Raw genomic sequence first — 12199 nt, 5'->3', positions numbered from 1 at the left:
TTCTTTCTTTTTTTTTTTTTTTCTTTCTTTCCTCTTTCATTAAGGCTGTGTGCTGACTCCCACGTAGGAGAACTTATTAAACCGCACGTACTGCTTGGCGGCGCTGGGCCTGTCTCAGCAGCCTGCAGGGGGCGCTACAGCCTCGCCCATGAGCCAGCGGCCCGCGGGCGCTCAGGCCCGGGCAGACCCGGGGTTACTGGGGGTTACTGGGTTTTCCGGAGGTGTCCCAACGCATTGCTGGGGCGGCTTGGAACTTTAACAACCGCGGCAGGCAGGGGGAACGCCTCTCTTAGAAGGCCTCAGAGACCACCCCAACTCTTCGAAGCGCTCTTTCGCGCAGGGTTCTGTGAGCAACTCTATAAATCTAGGACTCCGTTGCGCAACCCGAGAGTCCAGGCTCGCCAACCCACTAGGGCTCCCCCTACCCCCGCCCCGCCTGGCCGCCACGCCAGGCGGTGACCTCGGGCGCCTCCGCGAAGCCCTGATCGCACCCAGGACACGTGTTCTGCGCGCCCCACACAGAGAACACAGCTCGCGACAGCTCAGCCCGCTCAGAGTAGGGCCAGCACCTGCACGCGCCGCTGTCCCACCTTCCCAAGCCCGGCGGCGGGACCCCAAGGCTCCTGGGCGGGCCGGGACCAGGGCACCCTCCCTCCCTAGACGCGAGAGCCGAGCCGAGAGAATGAATCAGCATTGAGACAGTTTATTGGTTTGCTGTTCGCATATCACCCATTTTATGTAAATAGATTATACAGAGACTTGGTGTTTCCTTCTTCCACACAGGAGGTAATCAGTCTTTCTCTTTCATGCACACAAACACAATCACATTCCACGCAGCGAACAACTTTACACCTCGCTGAGACATTCACGTCTTAAAACAGGGGGAGGAGGACAATATAATTGCTTTTAAAATGCCCTTAATACAATATATAACGTACAAAAATATCTCTATATTTGAAGTTACAAAAAAATCTTGACAGCAACAAACTTAAATATTGATAGTTACCTCTGTATATACAACACGCATTGCACTTTTCCTCTCTAGGTTTTGGAAAGTTCAAGTAATAGTGAGGCTTGCGCCCTGGTGGGGTGACACGCCGTGAGAAATCAGTTTGTGGGCGAGCACGGCTGTGGCTCAGACCCCTGCCCCGGGGGTCTCAGCATTCATTTCTCAGTTTCTCCTCTCCTTAAGCCTGGCAAACACTCGGATTCTTCTGCACCCCGACCCCCGGGGCACCTGCACCTGAGCAAGGCTAAGGAAGCGAAGCCCCCAGAAGGAGGGGCCCTTGCAAAGCCAGAGCTCGCTGCCGGACGTTGCCTCCCCGACTCGGGGTCTCTGCAGGGCTGTCAGAGCCCGGTCCCCACACCGCTCGGGAAGTCCTTCGTCCCGGGAGGCACCAGCGGGATGCTTGCGCGACTATTCGTTGTGCCATGGGCGCCTAAATCCTAAAGAAAGTGGGGAGCACTTCCACTCAGGGGGGCTGGAGCCCGGTGTGCTTGTGGCTTGGAAGACACCAAAGTCCGACCCGGGCCGGCCTCGGGTAGGGAGCGCCGGCGCCGGCGGCCGTAGCCCTGGGGGCTGATCTTGCTCCTGGGGGCGACGTTGTCCTTGTCCTTGTCTGTGAACTGGTAGATCTGGTGTGCCAGCTTCTGCACTGTGCACGTCCCGAAGCGGCAGCCAAAGCTCCGGAGGCCCTGGAAGTTGTTCATGCTCTGGCGGTAGCGCTTGACTCGGATGCGGGCGGCATCCGGACTGCTGCGGGGCGGGGGGGAAGAAAGGCAACTTGAGACCCCATCAAGCAGAGCTTTGGCCCCAACACCGGGAATGGGAGCGATTCTAGAGCCAGAGGGAGCTGGAAACTGCTCGCGCCATCTGAGCTGCGGTCCAGCTCCGACGATCCCCCGGGCCCGGAGAGTGGAGAAAGAGAGCTCCTCCCGCACACCTTCTTTCCCTCCCGTCCCTGGACAGCACAGGGCATAGTTACCTGTCTTCGGGGCTTCGAGAGGCACCCTTCATGTCCTGGGGCCGAATAAGAGTCTGGGCAGGCCCGGCCTTCACATCAGCGAGCCCGGTGGGGTAACTGCTGGACATCCGCAGTTCCCTCTTCCCACGACTCAGAGCCCACTTATTCCACCTGGAAAACACAAGCAGATCTGATTCGCGTGCGTTCAGGTGACGCCCAGGCCCGTCCCTGCTCCCATTCACTTCTAGACCTTCGGGACCAACGGTCAGTTCCCCTTGCCTGCCAGGTACCAGCACGGAGGAAGACGCTGCCCCGACTCACTTCTTTCGAAACTCCGACGCGACATCCAACCGAGCGGTGTCAGCGCCTAGGAAGGCGAGCGAACCCAGGTACATCAGGGCGACGGAAATCAGCTTCATCCCGGCTGCGAAGCGCAGACCCTGGAAAAGAAGAAAGAGAGTCGAGCGTGAGCACCCGGGCCAGCTGCACCGCCCAGGCGGGGCACGGAGGGCGGGCAGGGGCCCCGGCGAGGCGGGTTTAGCCCGCGCTTTCCCTGGCTCAGACGCTTATCTCCCTCCGGCGCAGAGAGGCGCCAGAGGCGTTTGCACGCGCCGGCCGGGTGACAGGCTCCGCAGGGGAGGCGGCTGCACCCCGCCAGGCTCCCAGAGGGTCTCTGCTCAACTTCTTGGAACTTGGCTGACGGAGCAGAGGGGACTGGGTCTCTGGATCTCCAGCTGTGTGCACGAGCTGGGCCCAGGATATGGGGTGTATCCTTCAGAGAACCCCCCAAAGTGGGTTGTTCCCCTCACCAAGCGCTCCCAGTTTAGGGCCTTGGCAAGCACTGCCCCCACTCCACCTCTTAACCCGCAGGGTCTGCGGCACCTACCTGCTAAGAGAGTGATCTGCCAAGTACTTGAAGGAGAAAGTCTCAGACGTCCCACTGGCAATGGCAAAACCCCGAAATCCAAGCCCAGCTGCAGTGAGAAGCCCGAAGTGGCAAGGCTCGAGCTGTTCTATCTAGTGTCACCAAGAAACCACTGAGTGGCCAGCTCTGGTTCCTGTGCTTTATAAGCGCACGGGTGGGGGAATGGCGGGGCGGGGCCTGGGCTGCCCGGTTGCCTTCCCTTTCTTTCCTCAGCCACGCGCGCTCCTGCTCTCGGACGCGCGCATTGCTTCCTTTGGGGCCGGAGTTGGGATGGGGGGAGGGGGGAGAGGAGGTCCCTCGTGCCCAGAGGGCTTAGGTATGGGCTCCAGGCGGTTGGTGCAAGAACTGCCACAGCCCTAACTCTTTGGGCACAGGGTTCAGACAGTACGCCGGAGCGAAGGGGCGCCACTACAACCTCTTGAGGTCCTTATCCAGGACCTATGCGGCCCGGAGTGCAAAGCCTCCTGGCAAAGAACAGCAAGAGCCCGCGGGAGGGACAGCGCGGATGGCCGGAGCCCCGGACCTGGGGAGCTGTGGCCTCAAGTGGACCGCGCCCCCTGCCGGCTTGGCGCCTGACCGGGATGCGACCCCAGACTCCCGCGGAGGGGCCGGAGCAGGGACGGAGCAGAGCCGAGAGCAGCAGGACTCACTAGTCCCCCAGACGACCGAGACCCCGGGGTTTCGGGATGGGCTAGGAAGATTTCACAGTAGGGACAAGGCTCAGAAAAGCTAAATTGAGAATTGAGATTTAGAGGGGGGAATTATCTGAAATTTCAGAATTTTCATTTCTATTTGGAAACATAGGAATAACCAAAATTAGGAGGAAATACACTGTTTCATTTTGCCTCCTTTTAATCCTATTATGCCTTATAAGGTCATAACCTGAGAGTGTGCCTGGCTGCCTTCATTAATCCATCGTAAACGTGAGGACTGACTGCCAGGGAGCACACTAACGCTTCACGTATGCTAATCATTTTACAGTTTACCAAGCACGGCCACATCCCAGTCTACTCTGAGCTTCACACCCACCCTTGAGTCAGGCAAGGAAGGTAACATTCCTTTTCCCATTTCAGCAGGTAGAAAATTCAAGCTCAGAGAGGGGAGGTATCTGCAGAGAGGGGAAGTCACCCTGCAGGTAGGAAGGAGCAGAGTCCCTACTCGGCCCGACACGCTAGCACGGCCGACTGGGGCGCGGCGTGGATTCCTCTAGGCTGGGGTCACCATCTTCCCAAGGGGGAAAGGAGAGTCCTAGCCCCCGCCCAAAGAATTTGTGCCTGTTCATGATGAATCATGCTAAACACGTTTGTCACCCGTTTGTGCTCTTCCATCACAGCTTCTTCTCTTTCTTTCTTCTCTCCTGGGGGCCAAACTGGGAAGGAAAAGCTAAGCCACGGGGCTTCCTGCTTCTTGCTTGTGGGTTTCTGGGGTCCTACTAACCACTCCTCTACTCGAATGTCCTGAAGCCCAGCGACTCGACGGAGAGGCCAAAGGTGCGAGACCACTAGCCAAAAGGCTTCTAGTCCTCACCTCCCGGCAATTCGCTGTGTGAAGGTGGGCGAGTCAGGGCCCATCTCTCGAGTCCCCATCTTAGAGCCGGTCCCCAGCAGACCTTTAAGCTTCCTTCCTACTCTGCCATATGGCTCTGAGCTCCGGTGCAAAGGCGGCTGGGCAGTGGGTCGCGCGGACCTTGCCCAGAGTGGTCTGTCTGGGCCGCGTACTACTGGCTCAGCTGCCTTTTCACTCTCGGGACTCAACAGTGGACATTGCACCTGGGGAAGAAATGGCCGCGCGGAAGTTATTTAAGGACTCTTCCTGGAAGGAGTCACCTGAGAGGACCTGAATTCCATCTGAGGACGGAGGGCAGATTCCGGGCCGTGACCCTGGCCCTGGTAAGGGGTTGGGACGCGGAGGGTTAGAGGAGTGCAGCGCGGCGCACTGGTCTGGATCCGGCCGCCTGGCTGGGCGCAGGGCAGTCACCGCAGCGGCCTGGCCGGGCGACTAGTCCGTCTGCACCGCAGACAGCAGCTATTACTGCACGCCTGCTTGGTGACCAGAAGCCTCCCCAGCCTAACTATTGTTCTTCTCCCTTGTCTCCCATTTCCTTTTCCTTTCACTTTATCCTCTGCGAGTCAAGCTCTTCGCGCAGATCCAGGACTGGCTATCAGTCGCTCTGAGGATGGGACCTACTTGTCGCCAGCTTCCACTTGGTTCCGCGCCAGGACAGGTTTTACTTTCATTTCTCCCGCGGGCGCCTCCGACTGCTGGGGAGGTCAAGGACAGCTAGGCGTCGGCCCACGGCCAGGGAAGGTCCCGTGGTCTGGACTCGTTCCTTCTAGTCTCCACCAGTCCTAGGGGGTGGGGCGGGGCGGGGGTGTTCGTTCTCCAGAGAACTCTGCGACTGTACCTCGCTGCCCTTTAGAAAAGCCCGTGATTCCGTGGGGAAACTGAGCTGTGGCTCTGCCAGGAGGATCGCGAAGCGAGTGCTCTTGGTTCAAACTCCTCTTTGAGCTGCAGGCGGCTTCAAAAAGGAAAGCAAGCCCAGGAGTGTAGGGAGACTCAGAGGCTAGGCTCTGCCAGCCTCGGGTGCCTACGCCAGCAACCTCTTGGCTGTGACAAGAATTCCCACCTGAGAGTCTTGGCACGCACCTTATCAGCCTGGTGCACTTTGCCGCTCTGGCACTTAGAGATCTGTCACTTGAGAACCAAGTCAATTCTTACTTTAAGTAAAATCTTGGATTGGCAGCTCAAAGGATTTTGCTAGAAAGCCCCTATCTTTGCGTGTGTGTGCGCGCGCGCGCACCCTGCTTGCATGGGTGAGTAGCAGGGGCCAGAGTGCTCCCCAAAGCGTCGTGGGTTTAAGTCGAAAAAAGATAAGGAATTTGTTAAATCTGGGCATCTATGTTTTTTCTCGTGAAATCTCGAGTCTGTTTAATTAATCATCGTTAACGACAAAAAAAATCACTAGAATGCATTTCTGGTTCAGTGGTTCTATGGAGAAGGAAACGCTGCAGTGGGAGTTCTGATCCTGGTGATTTATTAACGTAAGTTGCATCCATTCAAGTGGCAGTGATTGTAGATTCACGTTGAGCAAGGACAGTACAAGGAAGGAAGGAAGTGAAGGAAGAAACATCTTTAAAGTTTCTGGCAAGAAAAGAGAAAAGAAAAAGAAAAAAAAATCCTTGTTAATGAAGATCTATTTTTTTGTGTGCTCCAGAATTTTAAAAGGTCAGATTATAAATAAACCTCCAAACCACTGTAATAAATGTGTACATCCTGACATTAGAGAGACATACATACACATATGCTAAAGGGTTTTTGCATAATGGTGTTGCAACTTCTTCACATTCCAATTGAATGATTTTTAGGCCCTACATCCAAGCCTGATTCTTAGTAAGTTTGGAGTTTAAAAAAATGTGTGGTAGTGGTTTCTCAGCTAGCACTGTGGACATAGTTCCTAAAGCCAGAGTGGCCATACTCAGGTCTTTCAGAGAAGCATTGAAAAATAATAAATATCAATGATATTAATAAGAATAACTAAAATGTGAGTAGCTAAGTGCATTGCATAATTATCTCAGATGCCTCCTTTATCAAACAGGAAATTTTATGATGCATTTATTATTAATATAGTTCAAAATGTCTTTTAAGCTGAGGACTTGTTTACAAAGTTCACTTGAAAACAAAGTTCAAGATGCATCCTGAAGTCATAACACAAAGTGATTTAGAGAAAGGACACAATCAGCCTTGTGGATTTGATCACTTACAAGGAGAAGTAAAGCAGGATACAAAGCCCAGGGCACTTTTTTGGGATCCCTGACTTCTCTTAGGACCTAATAAAAATATAGATCCTTTCCAGAAAAATGAACATGTACATAAACCAATTAAAGTATAAAATAGGCATACAGTTCCGGGAGGTTGACCAAGTTTAAAACCCTGACACAGAATAAAAAGCACTGTTTCCATATGTTAAATTTCTGTCTGGTTTACAGTGGCAAGGGCAAGGAGGACAGTTAACCTCCCTCTTTAGGGCATAATATTTTCCAGAGCATCAGCATAAAGAAAAGTAATGCGTTTGCTGCCTCATTTTTGTGCTCCTGTACAAAACAGGCAGAGAGTAACAGTCAGTTCTTGTACATGATAAAGCCAGAAGGCAAAGCTCCCTGAAGCTTAAATAAGGTAAATTACTACAGAACAAATGAAAGAGAAGACATGGTCCGGTACAGTGGCTTGTGCCTGTAATCCTAGCACTATGGGAGGCTGGGGCGAGTGGATCTCTTGAGCTCAGGAGTTCAAGACCAGCCTGGCAACATGGCAAAAATCCATCCCTACAAAGAAGAAAAAAAACAAACAAAAAAAAGAGAGAGAGGAGAGAAAGTAGTAAACCTAAAGAAGTTTGTTACAATAACACCTGTAACAGGACAAAATGAAATTGCTTCAAGAGAAATTTGCTACAGAGGGCACAATAAATGGCATTAATGAATGGATGATAAAAGAGATGATTAGGCCATTTGAATCATCCATAGCCAAAGAGAATGGTGTTAATGAGAGCAACCATCATGCTACTTGTCTCCAGGTAGGGATCCTGTGGTATCAGATTAGAAGCACCTGGAAAGAAGCAATTATTTTATATATGTATATGTATATGTATATTTATATTTATATTTTTTCTTTTTTCTTTTCATAGAGATGTGTTTTTATCATGTTGCCCACGCTGGTCTTGAACTCCTCAGCTCAAGAGATCCATTCGCCTCGGCCTCCCAAAGTGCTAGGATTACAGGTATGAGCCACTGTGCTCAGCCAAGAAGCAATTCTGATGTATAAGCCTGAATGAATTGATAGTTTTTTCATTCTTTCAACAAATATTTACTGATTATGTATCATGTACCCAGCACTGTGCTAAGTTCTCAACATACAGTAATCACCAATGCAGTCATCAACAAACTTACCCTCAATGAGCTTACAGCCTAGTGACGTAGCCAGATATAAACAAATCCTTATCGGAATTATGTATTTACATGATTATAAACTGTGTTAAGTATTCTGAAGGAAAAAGCAAGACTAGGGGGATCTAATATTCCAAATGGAGGAAACAGCATGTGCAAACACTCAAAGATGGGAAAGAACTTTGTACATTAGAAAAAATGAAAGGAGTCCTGTTTGATAGGAATGCATTGAATGATGGAGAAAAGAGGCCTGAAATGAGATTAAAGAGGTCATCAGGGTCAGAGTAAATAGGACCCTTTCCAACATGAAGATTTTGCACTTTATTTACAGTGACATGGAAAACTACTGACAGGTTTGAAGACAGGAGAGGCATGATCTGATATACATTTATTTAAACGATCGTTTTGGCTATGGAATGTGGTAGATAGATTAGAAAGGCACAAGAATGGAAGCAGCACAGTGGTGGTACTCTGGAGAGACTGCAGAGTCTAGTCCCCCCATAACGTTTATTATACCCCCTCCCCACATACCCATACTCATTCCATCCTAAAGTTCACCAGCTTCACTGACATGCACTCTGTTCAGTAGCACACGGCCTGCTCTCAGAAGAGCCCACACTTGGTGGAATGCTCTGCTGAAGCTGTTTTGAAATTCTCCAACATTTCTGAACAGGCAGTCCTCCATTTTCAATTTGCACTGGACTCCACATATTATGTAGCCAGTCCTGCTCATCAAACATGTGATCTAAGTAAAAGCCTGTAAACTCTTACAGTAACTATCTACACTGTAGCTGCTAATGTCAGGGGTACTTCAAATAAATGTTAAGATTCAACCATTCATCTCATCACACATGTGACCACAACTGCAGGACACTTTCTTTTTTTGTTTTTTGAGATGGAGTCTCACTCTGTCGCCCAGGCTGGAGTGCAGTGGTGCCATCTCGGCTCACTGCAAGCTCCGCCTCCTGGGTTCATGCCATTCTCTTGCCTCAGCCTCCGGAGTAGCTGGTACAGGTGCCTGCCACCACTCCTGGCTAATTTTTTGTATTTTTAGTAAAGACAGGGTTTCACCGTGTTAGCCAGGATGGTCTCAATCTGCCGACCTCGTGATCCGCCCAACTTGGCCTCCCAAAGTGCCGGGATTACAGGCGTGAGCCACAGCACCTGGCCGGGACACTTTCTACGTCATCTATGAAGCTTTTTCTTTGCACCCTAAACACACACTCAAGGTAGAAATGGTGTGTTTGCTATACAAATTTAATTTTGAGACAGATTCAATAACCTGCTTACTGCCCTTAACTTTTACCTATATAGAAAGTTTGGAACCATCAGTGAAGCTGGGAAAACAGTTAAGAACCTATTGCAATAATAAAGGTAGAAGGTGATAATGGCTCAAACTAGTGGGGTGGCAGTGAGGGTGGAGAGAAGTGGACATATTTGGGAAGTAGGAACAATAGGACTGAGTGATGAATGTGGGGCTGAGAGGCAGCTGTCAAGGGTAACATTCATTAAATTTCTTGCTTAGGGAACTAAATGGTTGAAAATATAGCAATGGATCAGGGAATTTTCCACCACAGCTGCATAGTCTCGTTTGTTATGCTTTGGTAGAGACGATCTGAAGAGGCCCCAGCCCTGCCTGGTGACGTTTGCTTAAGTCTAACTCTCATACTGCCTCCTTGAACTACTGTGGCTAACCACAGCAAGCACTTGAAATGACTGTACAGATCAAACCACTTACTCCGCAATAGCCCACTAGGGGCAATGGGCTGATAAGCCTTGCTCACTGATAATTAGCTCTATTTTGTCTTTTTTTTATTTTTTATTTTTATTTTTTGGGCGGGAGTTTCGCTCTTGTTGCCCAGGCTGGAGTGCAATGGCGCGATCTCGGCTCACTGCAACCTCCACCTCCTGGGTTCAAGCAACTCTCTTGCCTCAGCCTCCCAAGTAGCTGGGATTACAGGCACCTGCCATCATGCCCAGCTAATTTTTGTGTTTTTACTAAAGACAGGGTTTCACCATGTTGGTCAGGCTGGTCTCAAACTCCTGACCTTAGGTGATCCACCTGCCCCAGCCTCCCTCAGCTGGGATTACAGGCGTGAGCCACCACATTCCGTCTATTTCGTCTTCTAAAGCAAAAAAGAAAGGCATCTGCCAGGTACACATCATGATAGTGTTACATACCCTTCCTCCCTTCCTGCTCCCATCAGCATTCAGGAAAACAAATCTGGGCTTGCTTTACTCTCTCTCTCTTTGGTGGAAGGTGATGGTGGTTATTGTAGGGGATGGTCTGGCTTTCAGCCAACCTCAGTAATCAGGCTGCCTTGTCAGGGCTTATCAGTTTCAACAGGCTGGCAGCTGTTGGCTGAGAAGCAAAGCACAGCTTTAGTGTATACAAAATATGTTCACATGTATGTACAAACACACAGTGCCTTTCTACATATACCTAGGATATGTTAAAATCTCTATGTGACAAAATGGGCATTTGCAAATGGACTGGAAGTCTACTTATGACAGTAACAGATGAAATATGCCTAAAAGCAGAATAGCATTTGATTCTAGGCTTAAAAACAACTAAACTTTGATTTTAAAAAATTAAAATATTTAAATGAGTACTTGCAAACGAAATAAAAGCCAAGACATTTAAAAGGTAAAACAAGACCCCTTACCACTACAAAATTAACTCAAAATGGGTCAAAGTACTAAATAGAAGAGCTAAAACTATGAAGGAAACAAGAGTAAATCTTCATCTCACCTTTAATATGGCAATAATTTTTTAGATATAACACTAAAAGCATAGAAACAAACTAAAAAATTGGACTTTATCAAAATTAAAAACTTTTTTGAGCCAAAGGACATTATCAAGAAAATAAAGCCTGGGTGTGGAAGCTCATGCCTCTAATCCTAGTACCTTGGGAGGGCTAGGTGGGAGGATTGCCTGAGGACAGGAGTTTAAGACCAGCCTGGGCAACATCATGATATATCAACTCTACATAAAAATAAAATGAAAAATAAAATAAAAATAGGAAATATTGGGCCAGGCACTGTGGCTCACGCTTGTAATCCCAGCACTTTGGGAGGCCGAGGCAGGCGGATCACGAGATCAGGAGATCGAGACCACGGTGAAACCCCGTCTCTACTAAAAATACAAAAAAAATTAGCCTGGCGTGGTGGCGGGCGCCTGTAGTCCCAGCTACTCAGAGAGGCTGAGGCAGGAGAATGGCGTGAACCCGGGAGGCAGAGCTTGCAGTGAGCCGAGATCGCGCCACTGCACTCCAGCCCGTGGGCGACAGAGCGAGACTCCGTCTCAAAAAAAAAAAAAAAAAAAAAAAAAGGAAATATTTGGGGAGGAATAGGGCATAAAAATTTTAAAAAGAAAATGAAAAGACAACGTACAGAATGGGAAAATATCTGCAAATCATATATCTGACAAGGACTAGTATCCAGAATATATAAAGAACTCTTACAACTCAACCTCAAAAAGACAAAGAATCAATTAAGAAATGGGCAAAGGACTTGAATAGACATTTCTCCAAAGAAGATTTAGCAATGGCCAACAAACACATGAAAAGATCCTCAACATCATTAGTCTTTAGGGAAAGGCAAAACACGACCACAATGAGATATCACTTCACACTAAGATAGCTATAACAAAACGTAAACAACAGGAAAACAAGAGTTGACAAAGATGCAGAGAATTTAGAACCCTAGTGCATTGCTGGTGAAAATGTAAAATGATGCAGCCACTGTGGAAAACAGTAGTAACAGATTTACTACTTAATCCAGTAATTCCAATCCCAAGAATATATCCCCAAAATTGAAAACAGGTACTCAAATACATGTACATGCATGTTTGCAGCAGCACTGTTCACAATGCCAAAAGGTGGAAACAACCCGTATGTCCATATGGGTTGTTTCAGATAAACAAAATATGGTATATACATATGATATGGTTTGGCTGTGTCCTCACCCAAATTTCATCTTGAATTGTACTCCATAATTCCCACCTGCCATGGGACGGATCCGGTGGAAGGTAATTGAATCATGGGGGCGGGTTTTTCTCCTGCTGTTCTCGTGATAGTAAATAAGTTTCATGAGATTTGATGGTATAAAGGAGAGTTCTCCTGCATAAGCTCTCTTGTCTGCCGCCTTGCTCTCCTTGCCTTCCGCCATGTGGAACTGTGAGTCAATTAAATCTCTTTTCTTTATAAATTACCTAGTCTCAGGTATGTCTTTATTAGCACCATGAGAACAGACTAATACAACATACAATGGAATATTATTGAGTCATAAAAAAATGAAGTATTGATACTTCAATGTGATGCTACAAGCTTGTACTGAAACTGCCCGTATACAAGCTGAGAATATACTAA

General features: G+C 48.8%; 1 protein-coding gene across 1 annotated transcript; it reads right to left on the bottom strand.

Moving 5' to 3' along the window:
- Positions 1 to 687: 687 nt before the first annotated feature.
- On the bottom strand, positions 688 to 3095 carry ADM (adrenomedullin). The gene is made up of 4 exons (XM_003254931.4): positions 2851 to 3095; positions 2286 to 2404; positions 1986 to 2135; positions 688 to 1756 (listed from the first exon to the last, which is right to left on the bottom strand). Exons 2-4 carry the CDS (start codon positions 2381 to 2383, stop codon positions 1447 to 1449), a joined length of 558 nt encoding a protein of 185 aa, XP_003254979.3. The 5' UTR covers positions 2384 to 2404; positions 2851 to 3095; the 3' UTR covers positions 688 to 1446.
- Positions 3096 to 12199: the final 9104 nt, after the last annotated feature.

The sequence above is a fragment of the Nomascus leucogenys genome, chromosome 15 (assembly GCF_006542625.1).
Source record: "Nomascus leucogenys isolate Asia chromosome 15, Asia_NLE_v1, whole genome shotgun sequence".
Lineage (NCBI taxonomy): Eukaryota > Metazoa > Chordata > Mammalia > Primates > Hylobatidae > Nomascus > Nomascus leucogenys.
The sequence above is the reverse complement of the archived record's forward strand: the minus strand, read 5'-3'. Positions and strand labels throughout refer to the sequence as shown.

Excerpts from the sequence above, each read along its gene's own strand:
- ADM (XM_003254931.4), bottom strand. The coding sequence starts at position 2,383 with ATGAAGCTGATTTCCGTCGCCCTGATGTACCTGGGTTCGCTCGCCTTC. Across the intron at positions 2,136-2,285 it reads GCGTCGGAGTTTCGAAAGAA|GTGGAATAAGTGGGCTCTGA; the intron begins GTGAGTCGGGGC and ends TGTGTTTTCCAG. Across the intron at positions 1,757-1,985 it reads TCTCGAAGCCCCGAAGACAG|CAGTCCGGATGCCGCCCGCA; the intron begins GTAACTATGCCC and ends CCCGCCCCGCAG.